Here is an 18133-nt window from a genome sequence, read left to right on the forward strand (position 1 = left end):
CAACTTCAGCTACAAGAATAGTGTAGCTGAAGTCGACGTATCTTAGATCGACTTAGATTGACTTACTTCGCGTCCTCACAGCACGGGATCGACGGCTGCCACTCCCCTATCAACTCCGCTTCCGCCTCTCGCCCTGGTGGAGTTCCGGAGTCAACAGGGAGCATGTTCGGGGATCGATTTATTGCATCTAGACGAGACGCGATACATTGATCCCTGATAGATCGATCACTACCCGCCGAACCAGCGGGTAGTGTAGACATACCCTTGGAGTTGATGCAAATACAAATGAAATAACAGGAGGAATTATGTTAATGGTGCTTGATGCCAGTGAAATGGTACCAGAAGGTGCTACTGCACTGAGACAAAGCAAAGCAGAGGAAAAAATCTCCTTTTTTATGTCTTATTCTTTCTTTTTAATAAAATATCGACTATGCTAGAATTCAGCAATGTATTATCTGAAGAATCCGAGCCAAATGTATAGTTTGGATGATTACACTGGAAAGTTTTACTGTCTGTTTTAGATACACGCTAAAGAATCCAAATGACACCCAAATCAGCATATAGAAACATTTACAACATGACTTTTGATTATTTGCCCCATTATCTGTTTAAGCATAAAACTCAATCTTATAAAACTAAGGAAAATTGCATGAGACTATGGAAGTTGAAATACTGTAAGAACTGTTGATTACTGTAGTGTTCTGCAAAAGTTTCTGATGCAGTAATTGAGTGGAACTGGCATGTGTCATCTTTATTCTAATCCCCAAAAAGACAAAAGAAATTCACAGCAGTGTAGTTATAGTTCATCTTAAGAAAATGCAGATTTTGCTTTCCTAACATTCACAAAATACCACTGAAAAGAATGCAAAATGAGGCTAAATCTGTTCATTTCAGTCACAGTGAACAAACATGAACCAAATCCTATTATCTTACTTATGAGAGAATTCTTCTGTTCAAATCCTAAAGGCAATATCCAATTTTTACTCCTACTTCTCCCAGTCAAACTTTCCCTTTATGTCAATGAGCCAAACAAAGTCAGTGGGAACTACAGGTGCTCAGAATGTCTCAGACTTAGCCAAATGGGAGTTTGCCTGAGTAAAGAGTGAGTAAGAATTGAGTAAGGACTTCAGAATTTGACCCTTTGACTACATAGCTGAGTCAGGTGAATATGATTTAGACCATTTACATAGTACAAAAATGTTCAAAAAGGTCTCTGAAATGTTTCAGTTATTAAAATGCCATGAAGGTCAGAGACTAGTGCTAATATGTAACTGTTTGACTAATATGTAACTGTCTGAGAACCTATTTCTGTTGAAATTTCAGGTTGTAGGTCCATGCAACAGATGCCAAATAATCTGCATAGATCCACAAACTGGACAACGAAACAAAGAATTTCTGCAGACTCTGTCCTCCACCAGAGGTAGAAAGGTCAGTGTTACCCTGTAAAATATCCAAGCAGAAAGGTTTAGAGTCTTGATGATGGATATAATGTAGCATCTTTTGCTGGAATATTCAATGTTAAGGTGTAATAATCTTCATTTGTTTTGTCTGCAGAAAGATGTTGCATTGAAATCCTAACATGACATAGTTTATTTATGTAAAATGTTCATCTCATTCTTGGTTCATACATTGTTCATTAATGTACAAGAGATGGAATATGTATTTTTACTAAGATTTGCTATGATTATTTATACACCTTCAGCTTTTTGATGTATTTATTTTGATTATTAGGAACCCAAATGGATTCCTACTAGCCTTTTTATTATTCAGGAACAGAGATCTTCAGAAAATCATTGTTAGGCTACACAATGTTTATTACAGAAATATTGCCTTTATTGTGAAAGTCACAACCCTGGGAGGGTGGATCAGAGATGTGAGTATGGTTGAAGAGAAAGCTGATCAAATAGTAAAGAATAGATTTGTGACTATTTGTGAATAAAAGGGCCTGGTATGGTTCATTTTGGTTCCTGAGGTCATGTTGGTCTGGAACTGTGAGTGTTCAGACAGCCGCTAGGTAACCATGAATCCTAAAAGAATCACAAATTTCACCATGAATGTTTGTCTACATGAAAATTCACTCCATAAATTCATGATTATGTACTGTTCACTATTCTCCTGTTTATACAATTTGTTATTCAACCAGGGAGCAAAAGCCATACTATGTGACATAGCTGATCAGTCATACAATATGATTAAAAATAGTGCATAGTCAAAGCTAACAGTTTGTGGAGAAATTATTCATTCAGACTGTGCAGCAAACACTTATACAGTATGCACAGAGCACATGGATTTTATCTGGATAATTGGGAATTTGGATATTCTAGAGGCAGGAGCCATTCAGCAGTGGGGTGGCCTCCCACATGGCTCTGGGTTCATTCTTCTCCTCTCAGTTCTGGCCAGGGGTCTCTGCTCTGCCCCACGGTCTCTGCTCTGCTCTGCCCCACTCCTTGCATTGCCACAGGACTGACAATACCTGATCCCTGCAGGCACAAGGTGTGGGAGGAGGCTGTGGTCCTGGTGGGCCCCACTGTCAGGGCCCCACTCACTCACTCACTCCTGTGACAGCAGGACTGCAGATGCCATTCAGCAGCAGGGTAGCCTCCCCTGCAGCCAGGGGCTATTCTTCCTTGCTGTCCTGGACAGAGTCTCTGCTCTATTAGCCAAACCTCCACATTATCCAAATTGCCTCCTCATCCCCTAGCATATGATACATGCTGCGGAGGGCACATGTCTCATGCTGGAGCACAAGGAATAGATTTGGATAATGCAGAGGTTTGGATAATAGGGTTTCAGAAAAACAAATTTATTCACTGGGAAAAAAACAGGATCACTTTGAACAATTCACTAACCAAACAAGGGGCTATATTTGTAATGAATATAATTTGCAATGAATAGTTCAGTAGCTCTAAAAGTTAACCAGCCTGGCTCAGAGTAAGATGACTCAAAAAGGATAGGTTGGGGGGATGCACTTCAAGGCACAATGTCCTGCTGATTTGAAAAGGAGCAGAATGTATTCCTAGCTTGTACATACAGATGACAGCATCGTGTGCACTAAGTATCTATTGGGTTTCCGGGAAACGGGGCGGGCAAAGCCCGCCCCATGCTAACGGATCCCCCCCCCCCCAGCCTAAGGGGAGGTTCCACAGGGCCTCAGAAACCCACTAATTGCGGGGGACAACTAATAAAAGAACAGGGACAGGAGTGCGGTCAAAGGGTCATAAGAAGGGAGCCTGACGTGGACACTGAGCAGAGAACCCCAGACAGCGCCCACTGCTCCTCGAAGGTGTCAAGGGAGCCAGCGGACGCCGCCCAGAGGAACTCCGCCCGGAGACGTGAACGGACTAAGGATCGGAAACAAGCCCCAGCTGGGCTCCTGGCTATACCATGAAGCCTGAGGACAAGAGCTCCTTAGGGCAACCGTGAGCAGCTGTTGCAGTAACTGGGCCCCTGTACTATGCCCTCTTGAGTACCAAGTAGGAATCCTGCCCTGCTGCATAACAGTTTTGGTGGGGGAGGTGTTGACAAGACTCTCCCCACCTCACAAGTGCCACCCACACTAAACTTGGCCCCTAGTATTTACTCACTCTCCATTGAGGGAATCCTCTCCAAACTCAAGGAAATTCTCAAGAGGCAAGAAAACTCTCCCTGGGACATAAGCTCACAGGAGAGACCGAAATGATGCGTGTCCTGCATACTCCCAGCAGCAGTGATAAGCTTCTATTTGCATTTCTGATTTAATCGTAATCAAAGGCTCTCTTGATACAAGTACCCCTAGAACCAAATAATGCATTAACACACAATTCAAGCAAAGGGAGCAATCTGTTCTCCTTAGAACCTAGCATCAGATAAGTGAATTATGGAAAACAGAGAGAGCTGTAAAACATATTGCTGATATTCACAGAGGGGAAAGAGTTCTGCTCCCCTATTCTTGAACCTTTTGCCATTCATGGTGGAGAGGGTGTTCAAATGCCTACACAACTGAAGATGTGCAACTCCTTTGGTAGTTCAGGTGCCATATATCTTCACCATGTTCTTTCTTCTGAGGTGTTTACTATCTTTTTATTTGTGAGGGTCACAGGAACATAGCAGTACACAATTATACAAATGCAGTGGAAGAACCCTGGCAAAGTGTTAGCGGTAAATAGTTGTCCATAAGATAGTTATTACAAGTGCAACAAGCAAACAGTGTGAACAGGTTTTAAGTTAATAGTTGTTACATGGCAAATCCACACATAATAAATGCACTGTTTTTGCAGCTTGGGTAGCCAAGTTATTAAAGGCAATGTTGTGTAGATACTTTAGCATTGTAGAAATAAGCTACATTATGACTTAACTGGCATCACAGAGACTTGGTGGGATAAGTCTCATGACTGGAATACAAGGGGTACAGCTTGTTCAGGAACGAAAAGCAAAGAAAAAAAGGAAGAGGTGTTGCATTATACATCCAGAATATATACACTTGTACTGAGGTCCAGAAAGAAATAATGGAAAGTGTCTGGATATAAGATAAAAACGGGGGTGGAAATAGGATTGGTGTCATGGATAGGGATATCCTGAAAATCACCAAATCAGGAAGAGGAAGTGAATGAGGCATTTCTAGAACAAATGACAGAAATATCCAAAACACAAAATCTTGTAGTAATGAGGGACTTTAACTACACAGATAGTTGTTGGAAAAGTAATATGGCAAAACAAAATTTCCAGTAAATTCTTGGAATATACTAGGGACAACCTTTTGTTTCAGAAAGTGGAGGAAGTAACCGGGGGTAGCCATTTTGATTCTGATCAAAAGGGAGGAAATTGATTGTGAATGTGAAGGTGGGAATTGATTTGGGTGCAAGGGATCATGAAATGATCCATTTCATGGTTCCAGGGAAAGGAAGGAATCAGAGCAGCAGAATAAGAAAAATGGACTTCAAAAAAGCAGACTTTAACAAACTCAGAGAACTGCTAAGTAAGGTCCCATGGGAAAAAAATCTAAGGGAAAAAGGAGTTGAGGAGAACTGGCAGTTTTTCAGAGAGACAAAATGAAAGGCACAACAGCAAACTATCCCCACGAGAAGGAGAGATAGGAAGAATAGTAAGAGGCCAATATGGCTCCATGAGGAGCTCTTTAATGACCTGAAAATCAAAAAGGAATCCTACAAAAAGTGGAAACATGAACAAATCGCTAAAGAGTACAAAAGAATAGCACGAGCATGTAGGGACTGAATCAGAAAGGCTAAGGCACAAAATCAGTTACACACAGCAAGAGACATAAAAGGCAATAAGAAGAGGTCAAAGAGGACCCAGGGAATTTATAGACCAGTCAGCCTAACTTTGATACCTGGAAAGATACTGGAAGAAATTATTAAACAATCAATTTGTAAGCAGATAGACAATATTAGGGTTATAAGGAATAGCCAGCATGGATTTGTCAAGAACAAGTCATTTCCTTCTTTGACAGAAATACTGGCCCAGAGGATGGATGGGGACGGGGAGCAGTACACGTGTAAATATCTTGATTTTTAGTAAGGCTTTTGACACAGTCCCACATGACATTCTCATAAGCACATTAGGGAAGTATGGTCTAGAAGAAATTACTATAATGTGAGTGTGCAACTGGTTGAAAGACCATACTCAAAGAGTAGTTATCAATGGTTCACTGTCAAACTGGAGGGTGTATAAAGTGGAGTCCTGTAGGAATCAATCCTGGGTCCAGTACTAGTCAATATTTCTGTTAAAGACATGGATAATGGACTGGAGAGTGTTCTTATAAAATTTGAGGTTGACACCAAGCTGGGAGTGGTTATAAGCACTATTGAGGACAGGATTAGAATTCAAAACAACCTTGACAAATTAGAAAATTGTTCTGAAATCAACAAGTTGAAATTCAATAAAGACAAGTGAAAAATATTACTTTTAGGAAGGAAAAATCAAATGTACAACTACAGAATGGAGATAGGTGGTAGTACTACTGGAAAGGATCTTCGGGGTTATAGTGGATCTCAAACGGAATATGACTCAACAATGTGATGCAGTTGCAAAATAGGCTAATATCATTATGGGGTGTATTAACATGAGTGTCATATGTAAGCCAGGGAGGTAATTTTCCCACTCTACTCAGCACTGGTGTGGCCACAGCTGAAGTCCTGTGTCCAGTTCTGGGTACCACACTTCAGAAAGATGTGGATAAATTGGAGAAAGTCCAGAGGACAGCAATAAAAATGTTCAATGTTTTAGAAAACCTGACATCTGAGTAAAGGTTTAAAAAAATGGGTGTGTTTAATCCTGAGAAAAGAAGACTGAGTGTTTGCACTATTGCTGTAGCCATGTTGGACCCAGGCTATTAGAAAGGAAAGGTGGGTGATGTAACATATTTTATTGGATTAACTCCTGTTGGTGAAACAGAAGTTGTTTTTGAGCTATAAAGAGCTCTTCTTCAGGTCACTGGGGGGCCAGAAAACTGTCTTCAAATATGTTAAGAGCTGTTATAAAGAGGATGGTGATCCATTGTTCTCCATGTCCACTGAAGGTAGGACAAGAAGTAATGGTCTTAATCTGCAGCAAGGGACATTTAGGTTAGATATTAGGAAAAGTTTTCTAACTGTAAGGGTAGTTGAACTCTGGAATAGGCTTCCAAGGGAGGTTGTGGAATCCCCATCACTGGAAGTTTTTAAGAACAGGTTGAACAAACACCTGTCAGCCATGGTCTAGCTTTATGTGGCCCCTCAGTGCAAGGAGTTGGACTTGATGACCTGTCAAAGTACCTTGCAGTCCTACATTACTATGATTCTATGATATCAGATTCCACATGTTTAATAAAAAAGCTAAGTATACTTATGAAATATGAAAATATAAAAGAAATATACTTAGCATAATATGTAACCATGTTTCATATTACAGTAAAAGCTTTGTTATCTGGCATGTTGGGAGAATGTGGGGGTGACGGTAAGTCAAAAATTCCGGTTAACTAAGAGGGAGGGAGTTTGGGTACGGGAGGGGGCTCAGGGCTGGGGGTTGGGGTGTGGGAGGCGGTGCGGGGCACAGGTTCTGGGAGGGAGTTTGGGTGTGGGAGGGGGCTCGAGACAGGGTTGGGGCACAGGAGGGGTTTCGGGGTGCTAGATCCGGGCGGCGCACCCCTTGAGCAGCTCCCCGCAAGTGGCGACATTTCCCTGCTGCTCCTAAGCGGAGGTGTGGCCAGGCAGCTGTGTGCGGTGCCTCTGCTCGTAGGCGCCACCCCCGCAGCTCCCATTAGCTGTGGTTCCTGGCCAATGGGAGCTGCAAAGCCAGTGCTCAGGGTGGGGCAGGGGCAGCGCATGGAGCCCCTATGTCCGTTCCTCCACCTAGGAGCAGCAGGGACATGTCACCACTTGCGGGAGTCATGTGAAGCCAGGTAGGGAGTCTGCTGGCCCCGCGTCAACCAGACACCTGGCAAGCCTACTGAAGATCAGAAATGCCAGTTTATAGAGCTTTCCGGTTGATAAAGTGCCAGATAACACAGCTTTTACTGTAGTAAGTTTTTTCATGACAAAAATATACCCAAATTTAGCAACTTAGTTGCCCTACAGTAGAGCTCTGCCATCGAGCTATAATAGTAAGTTAAATTAGAGTAAGAAATACAAAGATCATCAAATGTTTATAGCTGAAATAGTATTTTTGCCTGATTTTTCAGAGATGCAAAGCATCAGGAGCTCCAGTTGAAGACCATGGGGGTCTACAAGTGCCTAGCACTGCTGGAAATCAGGCCCATTAATTTTAACTAGTGACACACAGATTGTTGTTGATAACCTAACATAAACCAGAGCAATGCAGCCTATCCAACTGCATTTATTTATTAAAACTTCGATAACGTTATTTTAATCAACATTCAAACACGCCTGCAAAGGAAACCTGATGACTACTACCATCAATTTTAAAACAACATTAGTTAAGAATTCCATCTAATTTTTGTGACCAAGTCAAAAAAAAATAACTCTCCTTATGTGACAGAACTCTGTGATGCGGGAGGTTCCTAGGTGTATGTTCTACAGTAAAGTAGAAAAGACTAGACAAGCACATAAATCAAACAGAAGTCAAAATACCTACTAACTCTGCCTAGGGCGCTACCCTATGTGAAATGCACACCGTGCATTTCCTGGGTATCTTTGCATTAATATTGTACTGCGTTTGCCGTAGTGCAGTGTCCCGCTGTAGATGCAGATCACCTTGTAAGACTGGCTTCTTGTTCAGTTACCAGAATTAGTCATACTGTTGCAAACCCCATTATGCACTAGTGCAGTGTACTGATATTGCCAGTTTGTTCTGGTATAACTACTGTTCATGGATATAGCTATACCAAGACACATTTCCCTACCATGCATTTACTCAGTAAGGGTACGTCTTCACTACCCGCCGTATCAGCGGGTAGCAATCGATTTCTCGGGGATCGATATATCGCGTCTCATCTAGACGCGATATATCGATCCCCGAACGCGCTCATGTCGACTCCGTAACTCCACCAACGCGAACGGCGGTAGCGGAGTCGACATGGGGAGCCATGGACGTTGATCCCGCGCCGTGAGGACGGTAAGTAATTCGATATCAGATACTTCGACTTCAGCTATGTTATTCATGTAGCTGAAGTTGCGTATCTTATATCGATTTTCCCCCATAGTGTAGACCTGCCCTAAGGGTGTGGTCCTGCAAGATGCCAAATTTCCCCTGGGCCTGCAAAGCCTCCTTTGCTCCCAGGGATGTCACCATGAATTAGGAGTGCTCATCATCTTGCAGAATTAGACTCCAGCTTATTGGACTGTTTACACAAACTTTACTAGAGCTAGACAATGACTTCTCTTATCTGATTAATCGTTATCACTATCATCATCTTAATGATACAGTGCTTTACACTGTGCTAGTGCCTTTCATTCCAAAGATTTGAAACACTTGTACAAACATTAATTACTGTACTTAAACTTTGCAACACACTTGTGAGTTAGTGAATTGTTCATTATATCCATTTGCTACATATTGGTAAAATGTGGCCCACAGTGTGAGAGTTTCATTAGTCAACTGATAGACAGCAATCCCAGTAATGAAATCAAGAAGTGCTACCTCTCAGCTCTCTAAATTAAGTTCTAATATGCAGCGCCTTTAATGTGATGGTTACCAGTTCAAGCAAGGCTGTATTCTCATCAAGTTATAATCTGAACTAAGTAGAAAATGAAGAGAAGTATTTTAAAAAGAAAGTCTCTTCTGTCCACCTCTTTGTCAGCCCTAGCACCTCAGGCTATTGTCTTGTGGAGAATCAGACCCAACATATTTGTGTGTGAATAAAGAAGTATGCATTGCATGGACCCATTTATGTGGTATATATAATTGAAGTAACACTTAAGAATGGCAGTACTTTATATCTATCACCCAAAGGGAAGATAAGGACAGTACTATGAGGATAAGTGTATTGCACTCAGATGCCTGCTGTTATGTATTGTGCTTTTACCACACAAGTGGTTTGACATTTTTCTCTCCTATTGTGATTAAGAGCAATGGGAAGCTAATGTTACTCCTCCCATGCTGAGATCAGAAGTATATAAAGCCATAGACCTCACAGCTCAGGACTTTCTGCTTCATTCTTGGATTGTACTGGAGAGGTGGTATGCAGAATAAAATGCCCTTGAAGTCAGAAAGGGGTAGGCACACAGAGAGATTAAGTGGTTCATAACTGCAAACTATAATCTCAGGGACTGAAAGCCTCATTTTTTTAAATAGTGAAATGTTAAAAGGACAAAATTCTAGTTTTTGTGATCTTCGAAGTAAAATTGGCTTGGCATGGAAATCTTTTTAGGAAGGCTTGTTTTGCTATTCGTTGTCAAAAATATTGCTGATCTAATAATTTTTAAAAAATGAATAAAAATGGTAAATTTGCTTCAGTGATATTAAACACTTTTGTTTACCTTTAGTTAGCACAGAGTACTCATCCAAATAAGTATTTGCACGACTATTTACACACAGCCATCTTGAAAGCTTTTTGGAAGTCATCCAATTAGGAAGCAAAAAAAATAATAATGTCACTTAGGTGGCTGATCAAAGCAGCAAATTTTGAATGGTGGCTATTTGAAATAGTGTTTGAGCAATCAAAAATTCTGAAATATGTTCACATATACAATTTGTTTAATAATTTCAACTAATTAACAAATTTGTAAATATCAAAGTTGGGTCTGAAATAATTAAAAAAAATAAATTTTCAAAAAGATAAATGTAATTGTACACTGTGAATAATTTGTCCAATTATATTCTAGAAATAAACCAAGAAGTCAATACAATAACATGTACACAGAAATATATTTGTATTATAAATAGTAGAGTAAGTTTATTTAGAATGAGTTATGAAATTTGTGTGAAATGTGTTGCATTGTAACCTAATATTTTATTCATTTTACATTATGATGTTTCTGTTTACCTGATTTTTGCAAGTAATACAATTAAGGCACAATATTAGCTTTGCATTATGTTATGGGGAAAGAAACCAATTCCCAGTAGGTTAACTACAAGGCTGAAAACAAATAATTGATGCCTGTGAAGAAAGCAGTTTATTGCCAAGAAAAAGCAAAGTGGGAGTAATCATTTAATGCAATAGAAGATTTTTAAATAAACTAGACAGTAATATTTGAATTTTAATGTTATGGCTGATCTGGATCATATCTTGGTAGCTACAGTTTTTGAAAAGCATCTTGATACATCATTATTACCTAATGGTTTTCAGAATTTTCTGTACAGCACTGATTCTCAAATATGTTACCATTGTACCACACTTGAAATAGCAGTGCAAATTAGCTCAGGCCTCACCTTCACATGTGATAGAGACAATATTCACATACATCAATTATTCACTAAATAGGGAATCATTGAGAGTGAAGGAGGAAAGACACCAGTGGCACTGGAACTGCACTGGCCCCTGGTGGCAAGGAGGAGTCATTTATGATAAACACTGGTCAGTCATGGCAGCCCTGCTGGATGTCTGAGATCCCAGCAAGTCTGCGGAAACATATATAAGGAGTTTAAAAAAAAATCCCATGCAGTTTTTCTTATTTTCAAGATTGTAAATTAAAAACTGAGACAAGAGTTTCAGGCCCACTGAGATACTCTCCAGGCCCCTGCTCTTCACCTTGCCTAAAAGGAGAAGACCTCTGCATTGAGCCATGCTCACTAATTCTGCATTAAGACTTAAAATTATTGTATATTTCCATGTTACCTTCCTTTCATAGGACAAGAAAAGTATCAAGCATACTTTTCTAAACTCAGCTACTACCTGGTTGTTATTTACAAAAGGCTCATTTACTTAACAATTATTTAATTAACCTGATTAGGTTTGCTCTATTTCTCAATTTCAGTTACTTTATTTGAATTCTGACAATGGAGCTACTCAGAAAATGGAGAGGGGGTTTCATGGAAAATTATGACTTTTTGTCAAAAGGCTCAACCTGAATTTGTTTACAGTTTTCAAAAATTGAAAACTGAAAAAAATTGCCTGTGGACTGCCAGAAACAAAAAAATTGATCAAAATCTGCAATAAAAAAAGGAAACACTTCAGTTTTCAGCTGAACATTTTCTGTTTTCAGGTTTCTGTTTTTCTAATGAGAAATCAAAAATTTTTGAGTCAAGCAGACACTTTATGTGAAAATTTTCATTTAGTTTAAACCTCAATTTTCACTTTTAAAAAAGTTTTAATGCATAAGTGACAATTTTCTTTATCTTAAACTATTCTAAGGATTTGGGAATATTTTTCAAGATAGCAAGACCTTTCTTGCACATTTTTAAAATTACCAGCAGTTAGGAAACAAAATCATGTTGGGAAAACACACCCTAAATCACCTCAGTAGTGATCAGTTTATTTAACATAACATACATGCAAACATCTGTTGCAGTCAATAGGACTATTCATATGCTTAAATTAAGCATGTGGTCAGTACTTTGCTGGACTGGGGCCAGACTGTTCATCACCTTAGAGAATCAAAACTGCAGCGCACAAGATAGATGAAAGGTCAAGGAGTAAGGCTAAGTTTTTGTCATGGATATTTTTAGTAAAAGTCAGGGACAGGTCATCGGCAATAAACAAAAATTCACAGAAGACTGTGACCTGTCCCTAACTTTTACTAAAAATATCCCTGACAAAATGGGGAGGCGGGGTCAGCACCCACTGCTGCTGGGGCTCTCAGGGCCGCCCGCCATGGCTGGGCAGCTGTGGGGAGTCGCCTGCCGCCTATCGCAGGGTGCCCCCATCAGTGTGGGGGCTGGGAGCGGGCGGGGGTGGGGGTTGGCTAGGAGCTCCAGCCAGGCAAAAGAAAATGTCATGGAGACCAATGGAAGTCACGGATTCTGTGACTTCTGTGACCTCCGTGACATAATCATAGCATTATCAATGAGTGAAGCAGCTGTGCAATATTGTTTATCTCCATTGTTCAGTATTCACATGTATCACAGGGATATATATATCTAAATATTTCTAATATTTATCTGTTGGATGGCTTCACAGCTAATGACAGACACCAAGCTACAGCGTTACTAATCAACACAATTCAGAATATTTTCAGTAAAATTTACCAAAATATTCATGAAAACAGATGAAGGGAACATTCACAAAGGCTAGTCAGAACGAAGTTCTATTAACAAAGCAAATAATGCATGGTAGGAGATGCAAAGCTTTGCTTCACTGTTTGAACATATGTGCATCCTTACGCTGTTTAGGCTATGGAAATTGAGCTCAGAAATACATTAAATATATTTCTCAGAATGCCAGAATGCTAATTAGATTACCAGGTTGTGAGGAGTGTAAATTAAATAGGTAAATTAAGGGACTGGTGTTGAAATATTCTTTTATTTATCCAGTTACTTTCTAGGTCTGCGTCTTGAATAACTTGACATTGACTCTTGGTTACCAGCCTGTTGTATTTAATTAATGAAAAACTATTTAATAATATAGAGTTGGTAGTTTTGTCCTTATAGCAACATTGTTCTTATGAACATTATCTTTGTCATGAGATCTACTAGAGATTCGACAGTTGTGGATTTGGCATACACTGATTATTTTTTCTTGTTCTTCAGACAAACTTTGGCATATATCTGATGAACCAGTCCTTGTGCTCATCCCTTCCAAATATCTTGTCAGTGGGATCTCAAGTATTTCCAGTGTTGAAGGAAGATGGAGAAATTCCAAGTCCTCTATCCAATGAAGAAAAAACTTCAGGATAATGTCTTTGGCTGGACAAGTTGTACATGCATAATTAAGGCTCTTTAACAAACACATTACATGTATTTAAAAAATCTGGTAATTATTAAAAAAAATCTATGGATTTGTTTCTGATTTTATTCTACTCAAATTATTTTTTTGTTTGATGAAGATGTTAGAATCCTCAGTCTGTACATACCCAGTAATTACACACCACCTACTCTTTTTTAAACCCTCCCGTGAATATGTTGCATCAGTCCTAACAACTCACTTAACTCAGCTGCTTCAAGATGCAACAGGTTTGGGCAAGATTTATTGCAGGGTGGATGACTCCAATACTAAGTGTAATGTTGTTGCCATAAAAAAAAATCTTAATGATCTGTTCTTCCCTGATCCCCAAATGAGTCCAACAATTTATGATACTCTCTTCAAGGGTGCTCTCATCCTGTTAGTGGATCTGAAAGGGGGGAGGGATAGCTCACTGGTTTGAGCATTAGCCTGCTAAACCCAGGGTTATGAGTTCAATCCTTGAGGGGGCCACTTAGGGATCTGGGGCAAAAATTGGTCCTGCTAGTGAAGGCAGGGGGCTGGACTCAATGACCTTTCAAGTTCCTTTCCAGTTCTAGGAGATTGGTATATCTCCATTTATTATCTTTGAAATCCAATTACTGAGCTTAGGCTGGTTGTTCAGTCTATTGCATTATGGTAGGTGAAATTCAAACTGTACTAAAGTCAATGTCAGACCTTCCACTTGGTATGCTATGGGGTTTCCCTGGGTTAATGCTGGCACAGGCTGTACATAAGGCTTTTGACCTACAGCAACCCTTGGTTATTTCAAATTTGAATAGAGCCCGAGAGCACAACAGTAGGCCTGCTGTGAATCTTATGTCAAACAGTCAGTCTGAAACAGAAATTATTAACATAGAGTCATAGAGTTTAAGGCTACATCATCTGGTCTCCTGTACATCAGAGGCCACCAACACCAGGCAGGACCCACACACTAAACCCAACAGCTAAAATTAGGTCAAAGTATTACAGCCCACAGGAAACTAAACTGTTATGTGAATAGAGAGAGACCAAGGTGTATGAATGTCTGAGGCCGTTGCAATGACAAGGAATTGACTGAGATATACTCAGATATACCAAGTGACCCCCACCCTGTGCTGCAGAGGAAGATAACCCGCCCCCCCCCCATCCCATCCCAAGATAACTGACAATCTGACTTTGAGGAAAATCATTTCCCAACCCAACATATGGCGATCAATTAGATCCTGAGCATGTAACCAAGAACTAGCCAGCTAAGCATGTATGTGTGTGTGTGTGAGAGAGAGGGAATGCTTGGTAGCACCTCAGAGCACTGGTTCTCCCCATCTAGTGTCCCATCTCCAGCTGTGGCTTTCTCTGATGTTTCAGAGGATTTAAGAACAGAAGACATAAACTACAAAGGACCCCCCAGCCTACCAGGCTCCGCCCCCTACCATTACAGGCAACCCCATCATATAACCCCTCTCTCAAATTTATCCAGCTGTCTCTTAAAACTAATAAAAGTTGCTTGCTCTCTTGATTCCTATTGGGAGGCTATTCCAGAACCTCACTTCTCCGAAGGATAGACATTTTCTAATTTCCAGCCTGAATTTGTTCATGGACAGTATATACCCATGTGTTCTTGTGCCAATTTATCCTTTAGTTTAAATAGCTCTTTGTCATCCCTAGTGTGCATCCCCTGATATATTTATAGAGAATAATCACGTCCGCCTTTAGCCTTCTTTTTGCTAGACAAAACAACCCAAGCTCTTCCAGTCTCCTCTCATAAGACAGGCCCTCCATTCCCCTGAGCTCCTAGTAGCTCTTCTCTGCAACTGTTCCAGTTTGAATTAATCTTTCTGGAATGGAGGTGACCAGAAATGTACACAGTATTCCAAATGAGGTCTTACCAGTGCCTTGTACAATGGCATTAATATTTGTCTATCTCTACTGGAACTGCCTTGCTTGATAGGATCACTTTTATTTTATTTTATTTTTTTGCTGCTGCATCACATTGGTAGCTCATAGACATCCTGTGATTAACCAGTACACCCAGGACTCTCTCCTCCTCTGCCACTTCCAACTGATGAGCCATATCCGAGTCTGACCTGGGGATTTATAGCAGACCTCTAACACTATCCCAATAGAATCTCTTCTACAATCCTTCCCTAAAGTGATGTTGAGGCAAACAGATTCTGTTTTGTCCATGGTATCACTTAGTATTTCTTTGCCATTTACTGGGGTGACATTCCCCAGGGTACAGTCTGGACTGATGGACAGCTGTGTCCCCTCAATCACTAACCTGGGGTGGCTTTTATGCTGCTTTGTTGAGAACTACTACTCCTGGTCTGTTCACACACAGCCTCCAGCAAGCAAAATCACTCCCAGCTGAAATATATGAGTGCTTCTAGCCAGCCACTCCTGAATTATATTGCACAGCAACACCCGCAAACTTCCAGTTACAGACTTGTCCTCAGGAATGTGCATCTTGTACCGCCTGGCTCTTTCCTTCTGGACAATACAAGCTCATAGAAAGTCCATCATTTTATTAAAAGAAAATGATATGAACAAAACCTGTTAGCTCAAATGGAAATTGCCAAACAATTAAATCTAAACACACACTGGTTTAGATAAAACAAGTTTATTAACTACAGAAATATTTTAAGTGATTACAAGTAATGCGGCACAAAAGTCAGAATTGGTTACAAAGAAATAAAAGGTAAAATGCAAATAATACCTAACTTAACAAGGTAAATGAATTTAAAGCAAAAGTTTTTCTCACCACATGCTTTTACCAGCTGAATGCCTTCAGTCAGGAGTCCTCCCCCAGTTCAGTGTTCCTTTAGGTATCATTAATGCCATGAGAAGAGAGGTGATTTAGGGGCCTTTGTGCCTCATTTTTATATCTTTTCCTCCTTTTTGAGAATCATCTCCAGCTCGGGTTCAGGTGACAGTAAGTCTGTTTCTTTGCTGAGATATAAATGTCTCGCTCACAACATTCTTCCTGCCAAAGAATGGCCATTTAACCAGGTGACAGTTCATTTGATTATGTTTACACCTGGGTGAGGTGTTGGCTAGCCTTTTGTCTCTGTGGAACTGGTCTGAAGCTGTTTTCCCAGACTTGGAACATGCCTTATGAGGTAAAGTTCATAACTTTACATACAGTGTTGCCTCACAGATTTTACCAGGATAATAAATGCTCAGCAGATTCTGAGTTTTCAAATGATCTCTCAAAAGGCACACTTTGTACAGAATGTATCAGTGCCTTGTAAATAGGGTTATCATAAGAGTACAGACTGTCACAGCCACTTCATTGAAGAGCAATTCTATCCCGCCACCTTTACCGTTTTTTCTTTCTCTCCTAAACAGCACAAACACATCACTATCTATATATTCCAGCCAGGAGTGCTATTCCACCATGTCTGTAATCCCTATAATATCTGGTTTGACCTCCTGCATCAGTAGTTCAGTTCCTCCATTTTATTGCCCAGACATCTTGCATTTGTGACAAGTATCTCAGTTGTTTCCCTCAGACCTCACCCAGTTTTCTAGATGAATTAGATATAGTCCTTTCACCTTCCTGACTACTACTCCAAACAATATTTGTGCTTTCTTTCTCCTTGCAGTCCAGACCCTTACCTTATGATGTTCCATTATCCCTTACTATTTCTTCATTTAGCTAGTTTTAATTCCGGGTCTTGAAGCCAGGCATGGAGATTTTAGGAGTTTCTCCCAACCTTCTCCCTTCATATTTCTGAGCTGAAAGCCTTTTTTATCAGTTCTGCCAGCCTTGATCCTCAAAGGTTAATGCCTCAGGTACACAAGTGAAGTCCACCTGTCAAAAAAGTCATCTTTCTGTGAAGACCACCCAATGGTTGATTATCCCAAAACCTTCCTTGTAGCACCAGTCCTTGAGCCATCTGTTTATCTTCATTATTTTGTCATGCCTTCACCCTCCTTCTCTAGGGACCAGATGTATTCCCCTGAAGATCACCCGAGCTTTCACTTCTTTAAGCATCTTACATGGCAAAGCATCATCTTTGACCCATTCCAGTGAGAATCTAACAGTGTCATTCATCCCAACATGCAGCACAGTTAGTGGCATTTTTCCCCTTAATCCCATCAGGACCCTTTCAGCCTTACATCCAGATCTCATATCCTTGCTCCTGACAGCACACTCTTCTGTTCTCTGAATCTGGTCTGCTGACAGACCGTTGATTCTTCTTAGTATAAGAACCCAATCACATAGATCAATCTCTTCCTGGTGTTGCTATCAGTCTGTTTTTGCGCTCTCTCGCAGTCCCCTGTACATCACCCTCATTTTTTCTTATGCTCTGGTACCTAACTATCTCCATTGCCTCTTCCTCTCTTTGGCAGGGATTGGCTGCATTTCTATTCTTCTTCACCACCCCATCTGCTGTCTGTTTCTCATTGTTGTTCCCCAATGCAGCAAACCTGTTTATCCATTGAACCCCTGTTAGCTGATCTCTTTCTCTGCCTTGTCCTTAGTGTCACGTTTTTCCATGGATCACACGGCTGTTCTGCACTCTGCCTTCCAGATCCTTTTGTTCAGCAGGCATCCACAAATCTTGAGTTGTCTGTACCACCTCCTCTTTTCTACTGCATTATACCTTCAAATCCCCATCTGAATTCCATCATTGTGTCTAGCTCCACCTTTAACCCTTGGATCTTTTCTGCCCTGACCTCTATCATGCATCTAGCATGCATAAGTAGCTTCCATCAGATACCCATTCAAGGATGATATATCTCCCATAGCTTCTGCATCCTACCATCTATTTTGTCTCCTCTTCTCCATTGGTCACTTTTAGTGCTGCCTCAGTAGCCATCATTGTCTTCTCTTCCTAATCCCTACTCCTAGAGAAAAAGAGAGGATGACCCTTGTGATGGGAGGCCCCGCTTTTGGGG

General features: G+C 40.5%; 1 protein-coding gene across 1 annotated transcript in view; it reads left to right on the forward strand.

Moving 5' to 3' along the window:
• The window catches only part of MOCOS (molybdenum cofactor sulfurase), a 387414-nt gene extending 374107 nt beyond the window's left edge, over positions 1-13307 (forward strand). Inside the window, exons 14-15 of the mRNA XM_045006427.1 lie at positions 1324-1428; positions 13060-13307. Coding sequence (XP_044862362.1) covers positions 1324-1428; positions 13060-13206 — 252 coding nt within the window. The 3' untranslated portion in view covers positions 13207-13307. The remainder of the gene's footprint in view (positions 1-1323; positions 1429-13059) is intronic.
• Positions 13308-18133: the final 4826 nt, after the last annotated feature.

This window comes from Mauremys mutica, chromosome 2, assembly GCF_020497125.1.
Source record: "Mauremys mutica isolate MM-2020 ecotype Southern chromosome 2, ASM2049712v1, whole genome shotgun sequence".
NCBI lineage: Eukaryota > Metazoa > Chordata > Testudines > Geoemydidae > Mauremys > Mauremys mutica.